This window comes from Cyrtonyx montezumae, unplaced genomic scaffold (genome assembly GCF_038088225.1).
Source record: "Cyrtonyx montezumae isolate F1298 unplaced genomic scaffold, pur_monq_1.0 scaffold_2, whole genome shotgun sequence".
NCBI classification, from domain to species: Eukaryota; Metazoa; Chordata; class Aves; order Galliformes; family Odontophoridae; genus Cyrtonyx; species Cyrtonyx montezumae.
Genome location: NW_027071936.1, coordinates 9029564 through 9046974, shown reverse-complemented (window position 1 = coordinate 9046974; position 17411 = coordinate 9029564). Strand labels below are relative to the sequence as shown.

The 17411-nt window shown below is 48.9% G+C and overlaps 1 protein-coding gene across 1 annotated transcript in view; it reads left to right on the top strand.

The window, feature by feature from the left end:
* The window catches only part of MAML3 (mastermind like transcriptional coactivator 3), a 413710-nt gene that overhangs the window by 163307 nt on the left and 232992 nt on the right, over positions 1 to 17411 (top strand). Inside the window, exons 3-4 of the mRNA XM_065736329.1 lie at positions 14601 to 14843; positions 16167 to 16254. Coding sequence (XP_065592401.1) covers positions 14601 to 14843; positions 16167 to 16254 — 331 coding nt within the window. The remainder of the gene's footprint in view (positions 1 to 14600; positions 14844 to 16166; positions 16255 to 17411) is intronic.

Here is a 17411-nt window from a genome sequence, read left to right as displayed (position 1 = left end):
CTGAAGGTCATCATGGCCTTGCTGCCCCAGAGGGCATCGGTTTGTTCCTCCTGCCTCTTTCTCTTCCCTTTCTTTGCATCAGAGCGAACATAACTGAATATCATCGTAACTAAATATTGATTATGCTGACAATACTAGAAATGCAGTTTAAATGCCATTTTACGTCCGTTTACATTCCTGTCTTCCTACCTGGGCAAACTGGTCTAGGGAGCCTGCTTTCGCAGGGGGGCTGGACACTGTGATCTCTAGAGGTCCCTTCCAACTCCTACAGTTCTGTGATTCCCAGGCTCCATCGCTGAAAACTGTGTGTCTTCTGAACACCAAGATCTCCCTTGCTGATTCTGGCTGTGTATAAGCACAGCAGTCATGCTGTCACATCTTGGGATTTTATCCGCTGTTTTTTGTCTCAAGTCTTTGATTCCTGGAGTCAGGTGATTGAATGTCTCACCTCAGCTCTTGTATTTCTTTTAAGCAGGTTTCTATACACACAGATGTATTAAGTATCCAGAGAATAATCCGAAGCCAACCAAACTGCAGATGTGTTATCAGTGGTCTCAGGTTGTACCAGAGAGGTTTAGGATGGATGAATGTCTTCTTGGGGCCATTGTGCATTGCAACAGGCTGCCCAGGGAAGTGGTGAAGTCCCCATCCCTAGAGGTGTTTAAGAGACGTGTGAGTGTATCTGCCTTTGGTTAAAGGCAAGCTCGTAGTTCTCCTCCCTTTGTACCAAATGGCAGCTTTAAAGAGCGCAACAAGTGAGCTTGGTAATGAAGCATCTCACTGCATATGTGGGGACTTGATTTCAAGGGTTCACGTTTGAGTTCATCGTGTCCAGGGGCACGATGTCCTCGAGCATGGAGGTGGCCCTGCTAGAAGCCAGCTTATCAGGAGCAGGCTTGTGAGGAAGGCAGCCGGTCCCCTGCCGCTGTCAAACAGCAAAGCCATTTTACCCCAGAGTAGGTTCCTCTTCATGGCAGTTGTGCAAATGAAAGACCACAGGTAAAGGCTACTGCAAGAAACACCTACCACATTTTACCTTTCTAACTACTCTTCTTTCTTTGAGACACAAAAGAAAGAGCTGTCAGGGAATGCTTTCCATTCTCATAAATGATATTTCAATATCTGGCATAGTTGACAGTGTCCTTCTGCATCTCATATCCTGACGCCATGGAAGGCTTGAGCTTAACCCTGGTAGTTAAGCTGTAATTGTCTGAACTGAGCCAGGGGCAGCTGGTGAAAAGTGACACACGTATCTTTTTTTTTTCTTCTTTTTTTTTAAATGTTATTCATCCAATTGGCTTTTAACAAGAAGGCTCTGCAGGCTGTCTGTAAAAGAACCTGTCTGCTAATATATCACAAAGTTCTTGATCACTGCCTTATCCTAGGCGTTTCATTGTTTGTTAAGGAGCATTGATGTGCCCTGGGATTCTCTCACTGCAGTAATTCCTGTGTGTTGGACTAAAAAGTCCTCAAGGGAGCAATCCTATGCAGCTTAGAGTCTGGGTGATCGCCTGTGTCTCTGCCTCCTGTGATGCTGCTGCTCATGGTCCCTGCTGTATGTGATTCTCTGCTAAACAGTGCCTTCAGAGAGCACTCCTGGCACTACAGCTCTGAAACTCTTGAGATTATCGGAGCAGATCCTTTTTAGCTTGGTGTGCTTCACGTAGAGGTAAGTGTAGTGTAGGCAGTGTAATCACAGCAGCAGTTTTGCATCTTCAGTATCCTGCATGGACTCCAGGGACTGCATCTAGCCAGATCACGGCTGGGCACAGCACGTTCTGGGGACTGTGGTATGCTGCGCTATGGAGATGTCAGCAACCCAAAGAGCCACCCCAGTAGAGAAGCCTGCTGAGCAACCTATTTACCCTGGCACACGAGTAATCCGTCATGCTTCTCCCTGCAAGGAGGCCTCCCATTTACTGCTGGCCTTTGATTCCTGCAGCCGATCCATTGGTAAGCTGGTGGTAGTAATGGGAAGCGCTGTGCCTCCTCCTGCGAGCAGAGCTGCTGGGTGGCAGCCGACAGCAGCCTGCTGCAGCACCCGTCTCAGCATCATCCTTAAATCTTCCAGTGGCAACCAAGCCTCACACAGGCGCCGGTAATGAGGGGCTGAATGTGTGCCTGGTGGTGTGTAGCACTCAAATTACACCTGACAAAGAGGAAACAGATTGTCGAAGGGGGAGCGCACAGCTGTCAGCTCCCGACAGCCGTGACAGATTCGCGGGGCTCTGCCACTCAGTCTCGCTGAGCTCTGGAAGAGGGAAGGGCTTATGTCGGGGTTCAGAGAAATGAGCGTTGCCTGGGCTGGAGTGACTCCCTCCTCGCTGGCCAGGTGGTCTGCCTGCCTTCTCCTGCATGGCAGAAAGAAAGCTGGAGCTCAGTGGAATCCATGAACTAATTCCTTTTCTTCCTTGCTTGGTTCTGAATCTGATTTTTGCCTGTTGGTTTGTTTGGATGTGTGCAGAAAGTGAACACAGTTCAGATGGTTTTATTCTTTTGGAGAATTCTTGGGTCATGTGGCTGTCACCGCAGCTTACCAGATCCTGGTGTTCTGTGTTGGTGTCAGCAACTAGTTGCCTTCTTAGAAAGTCTGCGCACTTTGTTAAGACCAAATCCATGCCTCTGCTCCCTCTCCTCTTGTTAATGGCCTGTGTGGAGGTGAAGAAATGAGCCACATCTTGTGGAACTGGTCGCTATAGACAGGATGGCATCAGCTCACAAGCAAACAGGTTAATCTTACAGAAATAAACCAAGTTGCTTTTTTTGGTATCAGCAGCTTGCAGGACTCGGAGGGCTGTGGTCTTTCCTTCGGCAGATGCTGACAGAAAGCTTTGTGTCTTGAGGAGCTCACCCAAGAGGGGATCGCTTGTTTACATTTCCTCCTTTTTGATTCTGTTTCGTAAACATACACAGCTCTCCTGCCGCTGAGCAAAGAGAGGTGTGCTCTGGGTTACTTGCGTTACTTGGACCGTACAAAGCTTTCCCAAAGCTGAGATGAACTGCAGTCAGCTAGCCTTACTTGAGAGAAAATGATAAGATAGCGAAGGAAAGCACTTATTAACAGAAAACAAGAGCTGGCTTTGCATCCTGTCTCTTCTTTATCTCGGTAGAGAACGGCCTTGGGTCATGTTGCTGCCTTTGCTTTTCTGACGCTGGAGGGCCTGATCTAACACAGCACTTCACGCAGTGCCGTGCAGGGCTCGCAGGGTGAGGCCACACAGCACAGGGACCGCAGTTTGCCCTGAGGCCTTGCCCTTACCGGGCCTTTGCAGGGTGGTTAATTGGGGGGTGTTTTAGAGAGCACTGCAACCTCTGTCTTAAAAGTCACCTCTTACAACTCTTCCCTTGATGCAGTATTTCCCTGTGACCCAGCTCTAGATGAAGCCCGTGGAGAGGTCCAGAAGCAGCAAGGGCACTATGAGAACACCAAGGATTCTGTCTGGTCCCGTTCCCTAGGTCTGGCACCACAACCCCCTGTTGAGATTTTAACAAATAAGACCTGTGTTGAATGTGTATTGTCTTCTGTGATTTCTGTTTTCTTGAGAAGACTCTGACAAATGTCAACGTTTCCTAAAGCTTCAGAGGAAGAAGAGGTACCTGCTCTCCTTCAGCAGCTCCCCATGCATACGTGCCCCAGCTCCCCCCACTCGGACCAGTTAGGGAGTGGGAACGGGACGATCAATCCCACATTATTCGAGAAACAGAAGACTGCCCCTGTTGCTATGTTTAGCTCGTCGGGTGCACCCTGCCTGCCCAGCTCTCAGCACAGTGGAGTGTTTAATTCAGCCTCCTCGCTCGTCTGAAAGAAGGCTGTTGAGCACTCTGACCACCACAGCTCCACTTTTACAGCTGGCTGTAAATTTCCGAGCGTGTAGTGATATCTTTAGCTTTGACTCCAGAGATTTCCTGTTGAGCTGCAAGATGCAGTCCTGCAAGCACACAAAAGCTAAATATACCCTCTTGGGCTGACACGCAGCCAAATAAACAAGGGCAGTGTCAACATGAGTTTTTTCCAGAGCTGAACGGGTTGAGTTATTCTTGAGGAGGTGGAACCTCATTCAATTAAGCAATTAGGTTCGGTTTTGGCATTTAAATATCTTTAGGTCTCTCTTTGCAGTATTGTTAGTTGCATTTCCCTTAGAAAAGATGCAAAAACTGGTGCTGCTGCGCTGTGCTTTGCACTGAGTTGCGACTACTCGGTCTGTGGTGGATGAAGGTTTTTGTCCTGTAAGGCAATGATTTTGGCTTCAGGAAGATGCAGTAGCTGGTCGCCTGTACCAGCCAGCGTGGCCACAGCCTTTGAGAAAGAAGAAGAAATTAATTTTGAAGCTGTCTGAGATTAGCGAGGGGAAAACACGGTGGAAACGTATAAATGAGAGCCACAATAGTTCAAGCGCAACCTTGGGAACAGGAATGTCTTTGGTTTCTGAATTTTTAGAGGTGGTTTTATTATAATGTGGTCATTAACAGTCGGTGCACTCCTCTTCATTTCACCTAAGATATAGGATGTATCTTCAGACCATAAGAAAATGTTTTCAGGAGAGGGTGTGGACTAATTAGTCTTTCAGCTTGAGTACTTTGCTTTTGCCATTGTAAATCCTGGGTCATTTCCTCTTGTGAGCAAACACGCCTCTGCTGAGCACCTGCTGGAAGTGCAGCCGGCCTTCCTCTTCTGCAGCTGCATGTTGCTGTCAATCTGTGCGAGCTCAGTGCTGCTTGATTTACAGAAAGGCACTGGCTACTGGGCAAGCTGTGCTCTTGCTGCCCCTTGCAGCCACTGGATGCCCACACTGTTGTGGGGAGCAGCAGCAGGAAGGTGGGAGTAGTCAGAGGCCAAGCTTCGGTGCTTGGGGCTTTGCTTTGGCTTGTTTCCTTGTTGATATAGTGGCCAGCCGAAGGAGCTGGAGCCTGCTGCAGGATTGTAACTGAAAAGCCACAGACAGGAAGAATGGGTTTGATTTCTGGTTGCCTGTTTTTTTTCTTCCTAGGAATTGTTATGGCATCATTTTTCAGGTGGAGGTGCATTGGTGTTTTTGAAGAGAGGAACGTCTCATCACGAGCACTGAGGCAACACGCTACCTCGGCTCAGTCACGGATTATTTGGAAGGAAGCCAGTAAAGGAAACATGCCACTTACAGTTCAGTAAAGATAATAATGCTAATTGATGACTAAGGGGCAACAATGCACATTACTAATGTGTTGTGCCTGTTAAGGAGCTGTTTTGATTTTCTTTTTTTTATTGTGGTGACAAACTGAATGCTGAAATCTTCTGATTCTCTTACAATTTGAAGCTGTTTGGCAAAGTTAGACACGTATCACCATAGTGGCTGAGAATCACAAGCCTCTTGGTGATGCTGAGCTCTCCTATTGTGGCACAGTGGCATACGGATCGTGGTACATGGACACGTGAGCACCGTGGTTCAGCTGCCAGAGATGTTCATAGTGTGTACAACACACCATACGTGGGAGCCCTGACACTTCTGCCAGTGGTGTGGCCTTCCTGCTTTGGCTCTGCATTTCCCGCAGAGGAAATTCCCCAGATCACACCCAGGCTCTCTGGCAGTCTCGAAGCTGCCTCAGAGAAGAGGTCTGGCAGCTTTGGAAAGGACTGGAATAAGCCTACTGAACGCACTGTATCTCAGGATTAGTAGGTATCTCAGTTTCGTGCTTCATATCTAGGAAATTGGGTTTGGCATCGTTAGATTGAAGTTGGGTGAAAACTCAACAAAATGCTTCCATGTGAAAGCGCTTTCAGTGTGCCTTCACGGAAGGGCAGAAATGCTTTGAGTGTGTTAGGCCCTGAGGAGCAGGCACAGGTCTGCAGAGACTCGTCCAAATTGTGACGCTCTGAGTGACCATGAATGGATCCTTTGTTTGAACTTCATGAACCTAGCTTACCAGCTGGGATCCCTCCTCTCCTGGATTTTAGGCGCGTATTTGGCTACTGAATTTGCTAACCGAGCTACTGTGCTGCTGGCAGTGGTGCCCCAGGCGTGTTAAACTTGTCTTAGGTAAGAACTGTGATTCATTAGGTGCTTCCTAGGATGTTCCCAGCTTAATGTGGCATTGTAGGTGGTTTTGGAGGAAAAGAGTCTTAAGATGTTAATGACAGAATTACAGCTGCAACCTAAGGGGAAGGGAAGCCAAACAAAAGAAGGATTCATTAGAGAACAAAAGAAACACTGGAGCCTTTGAACCTAGGAGTCTCCCACACATTAACTAGGTGTACTGCCAATGTGCTACAGATGTGCGTTGCGTGAACACATAAGGTAATGATACGTCTGCAAAGGACTGGATTTATCTGTTTGATCTCTTGTGTCGAATTATACTCAAGCAGGTGGGGAACTGCAAACTTTCAGTAAGAAATAGAGTATTAAGAGGCACAAAAGATGTCTTCTGCTCTTGGTGTAGAATCGCAGCCGATAGCTGTGTTGGCAAGTTGGAGCCTTGCTGTGCCAGCAGGAAGCACAGCCCATGGCTTCACGCTGGCACTGCTTGCTTTTGTCTGCGAAGAGGTTGGGGGATTGGCTGTCTGGGCCAGATGTGAGCACAGGAGCTCCTGAAGTGCTGGATGGCTGTGGTGATCTGTCCTTTCACACCTCTGCTCCTTCCTGGGGATGTGAGCAGGGCTGGGGGAGCAGAACGCTGCTGGGTGACACATGGCAGGGCCCGCCACGTGGCACTGCAGAGATCCATCCAAATTACTGCTTTAAGAATCCAGTTTCTCGGATCCAGATTTATTTAGATCTGGATACTTATCTATGTAGGATTTTGTTGGGGTTTTTTTTTTTTTTTTTGGTTCTGTTCCATCTCTAGCTATTGTATCTTGTTCTCTCCTGGAGCATTTGAACATAAAGGTATCGGAGCTGGCTAGGAAGACGTGTAATTGTAAGTTTCTTCCTTTCTCACTGTGAGTTATGAAAAAAATATAGGAAGAAAATGTGAACGCTGGGCTAGAGGAGGTCACCAATAATCCGTGTGCCTGCCAATCCCACTAGCTCCTTTGGATTTTGCACTGTGGGGGCCTAAAGAAAATATGGTATAAAAATAGCTGTCCAACTTCATGAAAAGGAATCGGGCAAACCTTCCTTCAGCTGAGCCACAGCTGCCTGAGCACCTAGAGCAGTGGAGACAGAAAGCTGCAGTGTGGAAGCACTCTCCTTTTCTCAGGGTACTTGATTTTACAAAGGATAAAGAATGATGGATGAGAGATCTGCCCTGTTTGAAGTTATATCACTTCAATTACCACCTCAGAGGAAGCAGAGAGATTCTGTCGCCCCCATCGGCATTTGAGATCCGCGCAGATCACAGCCTCGGTTCAGTGCCTGGGACATTCAGAGTCACCAGTACTCTGCCAGTACTTACTTCTGGCTCTACTGATCAACATTTAGCTATGGCACTCTGTGACACAGTCAAATTCACCCTGGCGAGAGGGCTAACCGTTGCAGTAATGAAGAGAGTCATTCTTTGGCAAACAGTTTTTTCTTAATAACTTCAGCTGAACTTTCCCGAGGTTTGCATTTCCCATTGCATTTTATTTTAAGCTTATACTGATAATGAAATTACAGGAATGAAAGTGGGGGCAGGGGGAACTCACCTCAAAGGCTGCAAAATAATTGCTGCTTTTTTCAAAAAAGTCTGTAGTCTTCATTCACCGTAGTGATAGCTCAAACAAGGCGCTGCATTTGAGTGGCAACTGCACCAATTAGCACTGCTGCTCTTGGTTTGTGAATTGCATGTGAAATGTAGAATTTGTCCAGAAGTGCTAATGCAAATTGCTCAACAAAAATGTGCCCTCTATGTCAAGTCTTTTCACTTGTTCTGACACACTGATGTCTTCCCAGATTTCTCTGATCGGCAGATCCCCCTCTCTGCTGACAGCTAGCAGAGCTCATAAAGTAATGGAAATATTTCTTGTTGCCATTAGCTGTGTTTCTGTAAAGGGGGTTATATGCTGCTGCTGGGACTGCCTGCTTGCTATACAACGTAATTTTGACTTTTATTTGTGAGCTGATGGACTTCAGCTTTCTAGAATTAAGTGCTAAAACCCCTGTAAATGTCTTAAGGCTCCACCTGCCCAGAAGTTCAAAGACCTGGTGTCTGCCGCAGCCGTAATTTGGTCGCTTTGCATGAGTTCAGCATCCTCCTTTGCTGTGTGTGGTGATAACCTTTGTGCTTTGCCATATGAGCCTGAGTTACAATTGCCGTGGGAACTGTAATTTAGCATTTCCCGACTTTATCAGCATACAGTATCTCATCCTAATATTGCACCTTTTAAAAGGAGAAGAAGTAGAGCGAGGGCACATTGAAATTTTGGTGTTCTCGCATCTACAGAATGTAAAGTAGTATCCTTAGCTGCGCACAGACTTGAAGCTGTACTTGGAAATTGCAGTGCTGGGTGGCCCTCTGAGTCACAGCCCAGGAGCCCCATTGTGTGGGGCTCCTTGCAGTGCAGGATGTAAATATATTTCCTTCCCCCCAAGTACCTCCAACCCCAGAGCGAGATAAGAGATAATGCGGGAGACAAACACACCAGGGAGTGCAAGGAAACAGCAGAGGCTGCTGCTGGGCATCGTGGAGACAGGAACTTCCACAGACTCCTACAAATCTGACTGCACTGGGGCCAGAGGTCACGGTCAGATTTGTATGATTTGGAGAATCCCCTCCTAGAAATGCAGCCCAGCAGGGAGGAAAGCATGAGAGCACTTGTATCTAGAGTATAACATGTGGAAAAGAGCTGGCTGTGATGGGGTGGGCTTCAACACTCAGCAGTGAACAAGAGATGGTGTGTGAGGCAGGATATGCTGCAGTTGGGTTTGAAAGCGAGGGAGGGAGCTGAAATCGGAAAGGGAAGGGAAGGAAACCGGGAGAGGGCTGGAAAGAGAGAGATGGCACAGTCAGGACAATAGGTGAAGAACATGGCTTGGGCAGAAGCACTCCAGCTGCCTGCAGGCAGGGTGAGATTGTGACCATCATGATGTGAGGGGATGCGAGCCTGGCTGTGGGACCTGGATATGGGCCAAGTGATGGTGGCTTGGAGCCTGCACGGAGCTGGAGCTGACAGGTACCCAGGAGGCGATCCCAGAGGCAGGCATGAATTTAGGCAGGCCAGGTAGGAGCAGGCCTGTGTGCTGCCAGCATAAAGGGGGTCCTTGAACTTATACAGACAGAGAGCTTGCTCGGAGATGCAGCAAGGGGGAGAGAGGAGAGGACTGCAATTGCAGAGCTGCAGAACAGTGGAGGGGTAAGCAGTGACTGGCTAGTACAAGTAACACGGAGTGAGCAATGAAAGGTGTTGGGGACAAGCAGGAGCACTGGGGAGAGAAGATATCAGGTTGGGTTTGGTCAGCAGTGCTAGAAGGAGCTGACAGACAGGCATGGAAAAAAATAGCACCGAGCTCCACATAGATAAAGGCTATTAGAGACTCTGTGGAACTTGTTTCTGTGACAGGCAAGAAGCAAAAGCCTGTTTGGAAAAGAATCTGGAGATGGAGGCTAAATTCAGTCTAAATCATATAAATCATAGGCAGCACATTCAATAGGCTTAGAGATGACAGTGAGAAGAGGGATAGGGTGGTGGCTGGAGAGGCACTTGGAGTGGAGGATTGCTTAGATTATTTTTTTTAAAGCATGAAGATAAAGCATGTTTGTATGGTGAGGGAAAGGAGGCGGAGGAGAGACCTAAAGGAAGAGTAGGCAGATGGGGTTAGGGAAAATGAGAAAACGGGACACAGTGAGGTTACGAGGACAAGCAGTGAGGCCACGGTTTGGAAGGAGAGCTGGGCAGGAGGCAAGGGAGGGCAAGCAGGGGGGAGTGAGGGAGATCATGGCTTGCTTTGCGGAGTTTCTTGTGGGAGAAGAAGGCAGAAGGCAAGGCTTGAGGAGTGAGTCAAATACTGCAAAAAGGCAGCTGGAATTGCAGTGGTGAGGGCTGGCTAGGCTAGCAAACGTGAGTAAGCATTAGGAAGATGACAGAATTGAGGAGGGGAAAAGTCATTCATGATGTGCAGGAAGTAAAGAAGAGAGGAAGCTTAAAGCTTAGTACATAATTGTCACAGAAGAGGTATTAAGGATTTTCAGAAAGCCTCAGGAGGAGTGAATAAGGACTTCCTCAGCAAAGGAAACCATTCCTTAGAGATCTAGAAGTCTGGGGACTGCCTAAAGCCAAGCCTTGCTAAAGAAATTAACTCTGGAGTGGAGTTTTCCTTAGCTGTATAAAGGAGACCCTGGAGAGAAGGCAGGAACCATGCAGTGAAGAGCTCGTTGTGGCTGAAGACTGCCTAGGCACCGCCCAAATCAGAATTATTTGTCAGTTCTTAGTAGGGCTGGTGAGATTGGATGTCAAAACAAAAGCTGAGTGGCGAATGGAAACACACAGGCCGTGTCCAAGTTGGAGGAAAAATGAGCAGGGTTATCAGTGCTGGAAGTGGGTGATGGGCAGCCAGGAGTGGCACGCCATCCCAGCCACCTCGAGTGAGTTATGTGAAACCACTGCAGAGACAGCAGTCGCTCTTTGTGAGAGCCCCAAACCTTTGTGCTGAACCTTTCTGGGTGGATTTTTTTGCCTTGGCAGAAGCGGCAACGTGGGGCAACTGCGGCCTCGTACCAGTTTTTTAGGTAAGTTGCCTTCTGCGTAGGGCAAGGAGAGCATATGGCCCAAGTGAGTTTATGTCTCAGCCAGGATTCTTTCGGACTTGGCAAATTACATGCTTCTTGCTGGGGATCAACGCATGTGCCAAGTTTGCTGTTTTGGTGTGGTTTTTTTTTTCCTAAAAATGAAAGAGATTTCATCTATCACAGCACTGAAGAAAGGATCTGAAAAATGTCCTTAAGCATGAAAAATACCTTTTGTTTATCCTCAAACAAAACGGCTGAGGGGAGAATGAGAGAAATTTCACTGAGAGGAGAACAAAACTAACCAAACTCTACAACCATCCAGAGGAGTCGCCAGGCAGCTCCTGCCAGGCTGAGCTGGAGCAGGGTTGTGAGATGCCTCTGTACCCAGTGAGCTCCACGGGGTGCGAGGTGATAATGTGCTGTGGGCTTGGGACAGCCTCAGAGGAGAAGGGGCAGCTGGGTTGTGGGTTAATTTGCTGCCAGAAAGCTTCTTTAGAGCATCTTTTCCTTCTATCTGTGCTTTCTCAGTTTCTGTATTTTCCCCAGTATATGCTAAACGCTTTCCTTTCCCTTTCGCATTTATTTTTATTGCGTCATTTTCCCTCTGTTTCCCCTTTTCATTGGCCCTGTGTGACTGTTTGTTTAAACCGTTTGCCTGCTTTCATCTTCCATTTTTCTTCTCTCCCCCTTCTCAAGGGCTCTCTAGCCATAATTATCCTTGTGTTTTGCATTAGCTCTCCTCCCTTTTGCTCCAGATGGACTCAAAGCAGGCATTGATTAAAGCTAAAACCTTTAGCACTGCCATTTCCAACAGGCCTTGGGGTCAGCCCAGCCCTCTCTGCGCTGTTCCCAACCACCTCTCAACCATAGCCACGAGTGCTGACTCCTGAGGGGAGCTCTGGAGTCACCTGTGAGTAGGTGACATGCCGTGACACTGCACCTGAGCAGGATCGTAGGCCGTGGTGACCACACGGGCACTGGGGAAGGCCTGCAGGAGGCCCTGCCTGAGCCAGGGCTGCTGGCTTGCTGTCTTGTTAATTCTGCTCCTGGCAGAATTTAGCCCCAAAACGGTGTTAGGAAAGCACTTGCTCATTTTCAAATCCTTTATTGCGTACTTTGTCGCTAGAAATAAAGAAATTAGTCCCTCTGATGAACTAACAAATACACCAAAGTGATAGTCTGGCAGATACTGTTTGTTCTGCGGCAAGAGCAAACCGTATCGAAAACACGGGGAGGAGAGATACAGGGGAAGGGAGGTGAAAGGAAAACAAACGGGCTGCATGAGGAGGTCTGGCATCAAACGTCAGAGAGATCTTGTTCGCTCAGATACTAGTTGAAAGACCATAGCAACCGGGGGCCCAGGGAGATGAGAGGTTTGTAGCCCCTCCCTGGGGTGGATGACAGAGGATGAGGGTGAAGCGATCCGCCCTGTAAAGTCTGCTGCTGGATGCAGTCACAAAACAGTTTGACCCGTCCCTTCATCCTGCACGCTGGCTCATGCGAGGTAAAAAAAAATAAAAAAAATAGAAGTGAATGGACTTGTAATTCCCCAGGTCAGTCAGATGGCACCGTTCTGCTGAAGGTGGCTGCGCTTGGGCAGCCGGATTTAGAAAGAGGGATTAAGATCCCCCTGGGACACAATAAGTAACAACGTTACAGGAATTTAATAGAAATATATCCAGGGGAATACAGGAACGTGCTTGTAGGTTACTCCGAAAACACTGGGTAGATAATAGGTTTTCCTGTGAATGGATATCCAGTAATATTTTTTGCTGCCAGCAAACAGCAGCTCAGAGTGTGTGGAGATGAGGTCGGCAGTGCCTCTTCCATCACAGGCCCTTAGGTTGTGCCACAAAGTTGTGTTTACCCAGAAAGGCTGTTGTCTTGGGGGGCATCACAGAGCACAGACCTGCCATTTCTGATGGGCAATGAAGTCCTGGCCTAAAAATTCGATTCTTCTTCCTGATTTGAATTCATTTCTGGCTTCCAGCCCTTGTATCTGCTTTTGCCTTCTTCACTAGATAAAAGAGCTCTTTAAAGGATTCCTTCCCTCGTGAAGGTATTTTTATACGCCATGGTCAAAGCATCTCTGTTTTCTTTGTGGTAAGCTGAATGATCGAGCTCTTGAAGCCCTTCACTGGAAGACACTTTGTGCCTCAAATCATTCTTGTTTCTTCTTTTTCGACTCAAAAATGTAGACATCTGATTGCATGCGTTTTTCTGGTGCCATTCTCCTGATGCAGTGTGCAGGAAAAGCCACCTCCTGGCTTCTGTCTGCTCTTTTGCTGCTTGTATTAGTTCACGTACCACAGAATGCACAGCGAGCTCAGGTTTGATCATCTGCTTTGCTTTGACACCGCTTTCAGTTCCACTGATGTTAAATGCGCATAACCGTGTGTGTACAGGCATCGCCCCAGACTCCTGAGGAGCATCCGTCGCTCCCACAGATCCCCAGAAATACATTTGGAGGACACAGGATGAATGCTTAACTGAGGACCCGTTGCCAGCAGCAGGCAGCTCCCTCTCAGGCACTGACAAAGCAGCTGGGGCCTCGCAGAAGTTTGCCCTCCTGAACACCTGTAGAGGTGCTTGCAGGGAAGAACTGGCAGGGCCCTTCCACCCAGGCTGCGCTCCTGCTGTTAGGACACAGAGCCCACTGCTGCTCCTGGTGATGTCAGCGGGGCCTTTCACCATTGTTTGGGAAGAGCTTTGGCCAAGAGAAATGGAAGGGGGGGCGGTGCTGTGGCTTGACGACAAAGGCCTGGCTTTAAATCTGTTATCTAAAACTGGAAGCAGGAAGTTTTCTCTGAAGAGACGAACTCCAGTACCTAGAAATGACCGAGCGCACAGCCCTGGAAGTAACATCTTGGTGCTAATCCTTGCATTTCCTCCAGCTGCTGCGCGGGCTGTCAGCTGCTGGGGCATCTTGAAGAGCTGTCAGCCTTCTGCAGCCCTGGAGCCAAGGTGCAGCATAGCACAGTACGGCACTGAGCCCCTCTGCTGCCGTGGGGCATTGCTCCATCTGCCCGTCCGTGTGTGTGAGAGCCTCTGCTGTGAGGTTGTGTTGAAGTGGCCCGCAGCCCCAAGGGCTTGGGGGCAGCTCCCGCTGATGCTGCTGCACAGCGATCCTTCTGGCTCCTGGTTTTCCTTCTCCCCCTTTTCCGTCTTGTAGCTGCAGCAAAGGCTCCGTTCTTTGGCAGCGTGGCATTGCTGCTGTCTATAAATGGAAGCGGTTGGCCCATCTCCCAGTGTAACACAAGATAGCCCTGTGCATCAGTTATGCAATCTTCAGCTTGATGACTTCATCGGGGCAGGGGGGCAAGACGGAGCCCTCACTGCATGTCCCCCGAGCAAAGAGACGTTGCACCGGGCAGTGAGGTGCTGTGTGAGAAGGGGAGCAGCGGGGGAAACTTCCAAACAGGGGTGTGAGTTGTAAGGAGGCAGAAGCTCAGTGCTGGGGAAGCTGCCTTTCCAGCAGAGAGCGGACAAATTGTATTTTTCTTATTATTTCCTGCCTTATTGTTGGCTGCCTTAGGTTTAGTTTGCTTTTCCCTGCCAGCGAGCTCTCCCCATTACATGGGTAAGAGGCAGAGAGCGGCTCGCAGGTCCTGGATGCCGAGCCGAGCCGAGCCGTGGCAGCGGGCGGGCAGCGGCCCCTGCTGGCAACTCACCGCTCCCGGCAGCACCGTGGGGAAGTGCGGGGAGATGGGCAAATAAACCGCGCAGCCCATTTTCTTATTGCTGAAGAATCGTGAAGTGCTCCTGCCTTATCGGTGAGGGTCTGGAGCTCCAGGTTCTGGTGGGAGAGAGGAGAAACCTGCCCCAGTCCCTGCAGCAGGCAGCATGGTCGCAAGCCACCAGCATTTGCCCAGGTTTCTCGCTTTCTCCAAGCTCCAGCCCTCACCCACGGACTTAACACTTGCCATAGCTTACCTACTCGCAGAGCACCCTCAATAACGAGCCCTTCTCCCTCTGTCCCACAGGAGCAGCACCAGGTGGGACTGTCCCGGAGCACAGCACCCATGCAGTCCTCTGTCCCACCAGGAGCCAGCAGCGTGGTCACAGGCACGAGCTCGGGGGGGCCCTTCCTGGGCAACCAGCCTCAAGCAGCCATCATGAAGCAGATGCTGATCGAGCAGAGAGCCCAGCTGCATGTGATAGAGCAGCAGAAGCAGCAGTTCCTAAGAGAGCAGAGGCAGCAGCAGCAGCAGATCCTAGCAGAGCAGGTACGGTGTCTGTCTCAGGTTCTGCAGCTAGTGTGAGATCGCCTGCACAGTGCAGCCCTTCCTTTCACCTTCAGCAGTTCTCTCTGTGATCTCCCAAATCAGTTCCTTACTCTTTTTCATCACACAAACAACACAAGTGGTCATGCTAGTCTCAGGGAGAGGTTGGGAACTGCAGGCTGAAGTGGGGGAGCAATGAGCCCTACCCCAGCAGCTGTGGTGCGAAGCTGTGACATTAGAGCCTGTCATCAGTTCCCAGAGTTCTCAGTCTTGTACAGTACAGATGTTACGTGACCTTGTCTAAATGGTCATGTCTTACACGTGTTTAATTCAGCTACGCTTTAAAGGCACGCCAGGAGAAAGGCAGCAGAAAGTCATGCTGTTCGGTTACTACAAGCTCGCACCTAAGTCAAACTTGCAGTCCTCTGCTTCACCTAGAAAACATTCTGATAGGTCAGTCTAAGCTCAGCAGCGTCTCTCTCGCTAAGGGAAGTACAGTTTAAGACCTGGGTGCCACTTTGAGTTAGAGCTTGTGCATGCTGTATAAGCACAGAAATACTGGTGGCCTGCCCCCCTTCACGTAGCCTTTCTGAGCAACGTGAAGCTTATCTCCCAGGGAACAGGAAGGATGCTTCTTAAGAGTATCATGAAAAAGATGGCTTGAGAGCAGCCCTGAGTACAGAGCAATGATGTAGTAGCATTCCCCCTGCGTAGACCAGGCCAATTCGCTTCCGAAAACCCAAGAGCCCGTCACTGGACACTGAAGGCATGAGGAACGGGAAATGTGCCTTAGTAGCTGTTTCTGTTCTGGCTAGGCAGCAGTCCTGGGAAACAGTGCTCAGACCAGGAGGCACTGTCCCTCGCAGCTGAGGGTTTTGGGGGCAGAGGTGGGCAGCAGTCTTGTACCAGGAATATGTACATATATACGTATAGGTCTTGTCAGGGCTGGGGGAAGGAAAGGGTGTGCGGATACAGCTGCTCTCAGACCCGGGTGAGCAGAGGTAGCTCATGTCCCTCCCTCCCCATTCAGCCTGAGGACGGTTCAGTTTGCTCTTTAGAGGTCAAGATGAAGTGCTTGCAAGTGAGGAGAGACAATGTTAGCCTCAGTGCTTATTCCTTTTTGAACCAGGAGGAGTCTGTGTGTTGAGTAGCCCAAGTACTCTCTGGAGGATTCTTCAAATGTCTCTACTTGTCTCTCCAGAGCAGCGTGCTAGATAAGGAACACTGCGGTTCTGCTGCAGCACTTTTGTCACCAGCCTCTTTCCAGCTCACTAATTAATTAATCATCTTTTTCACTTCTGCTTTCTTTCCCTCATTCATTTTCAGCAGCTGCAGCAGCAGTCACATTTGCCTCGGCAGCACTTGCAGCAACAGCGGAGCCCGTATCCAGTGCAACAGGTCAATCAGTTCCAAGGTAAAGTTCTTTTTCCTGTTGTGGAGGCAGAACACATCCCTGGAGCTAAAGTCCGTGTGTTTTGTGAATGTGAGGAGCAGAATAGGCAGGTGGGCTGTTGTACGCTTGCACGTACCACAGATTGCAATAAAGGGGAGTGCCCAGCGTGGGCTGTTTGGTCATGTTTCTAATTTCCTTTCTGTTCCACAGCAAAAGCTGCATTTTGTATTTGACGTGTGTGTTGCCTGCTTGATTCCTGGGTTCAGTGGATTCACCTTGTTTGCCTTCATGGTTCTTTTTTTTGTTCAGCCAGCATCCCTCGCCGCATGCTGGTTTCACTCTTCTTCATGTCCTACTTAGTTTAATTTGATGAGCGGGGAATTTCAGAGGGGTCACCTTCATTTAGAGAAGGACCTAGCAGCAGTGCCTGATGAATGTGAGGTGTGGGGAATACAGTGAAATATCCGAGGTGAGATTTTTGTGATGAGCTCACCAAACCAGGATTCTTTCAAGGTGAGGGTAATCACTTTGCTTTAGGAAAAAAAGTTAAGCCTGAGCTTTTTTAGCACAGTGCATCAGCTGACTGCCTTCAGTGGCCATGGATTCTGAATATACATAGAACCAGCACGTCCTCGTGCTGCCTATCTGCGAGAGTGTCACATAACTGCAGCAGAAACCAGGCAGGCGAGCACGCTGCTGTTCTGGTATTCAGAAAGCGAGCAGACAGCCAAAGCTTCTGCTGACAGACAGCCGGGTGGCTCTTCCTAATTGCCTTCCAATTCTTGGTTTTGGCAGCATTAATTCTATACCAAGTGAATTCTTTCCCGATAACTTGTTTGCGAAATCAAAGCGCGTGCTCGCTGTCACGCGTTATTTGAGAAGCATATGTAAAATCTTTGCTGTGTCAATGCTTTTTGGAAACCTTGCCTTCGTATGTGTAATGTAAAAGAGATGCAAAAGGGAGTTTAGGCTAATGTGACAGAGCGAGGAATTCATTTTCATCAGTGAGCCCTTTTAAATATTAATATTTCACCTTTCTTTTTTTCCTGTCTAGTCACGATACTGTAATCCAGTGCAGTGGGTTATGTGGAAGTGAGACCAGAAGGTGGCCCAAATCTGCTGCATCTTCCCCTTTAACTGCTTCTTGCCCGGAGCCCTGCCTCTCGGGCCAGGCACAA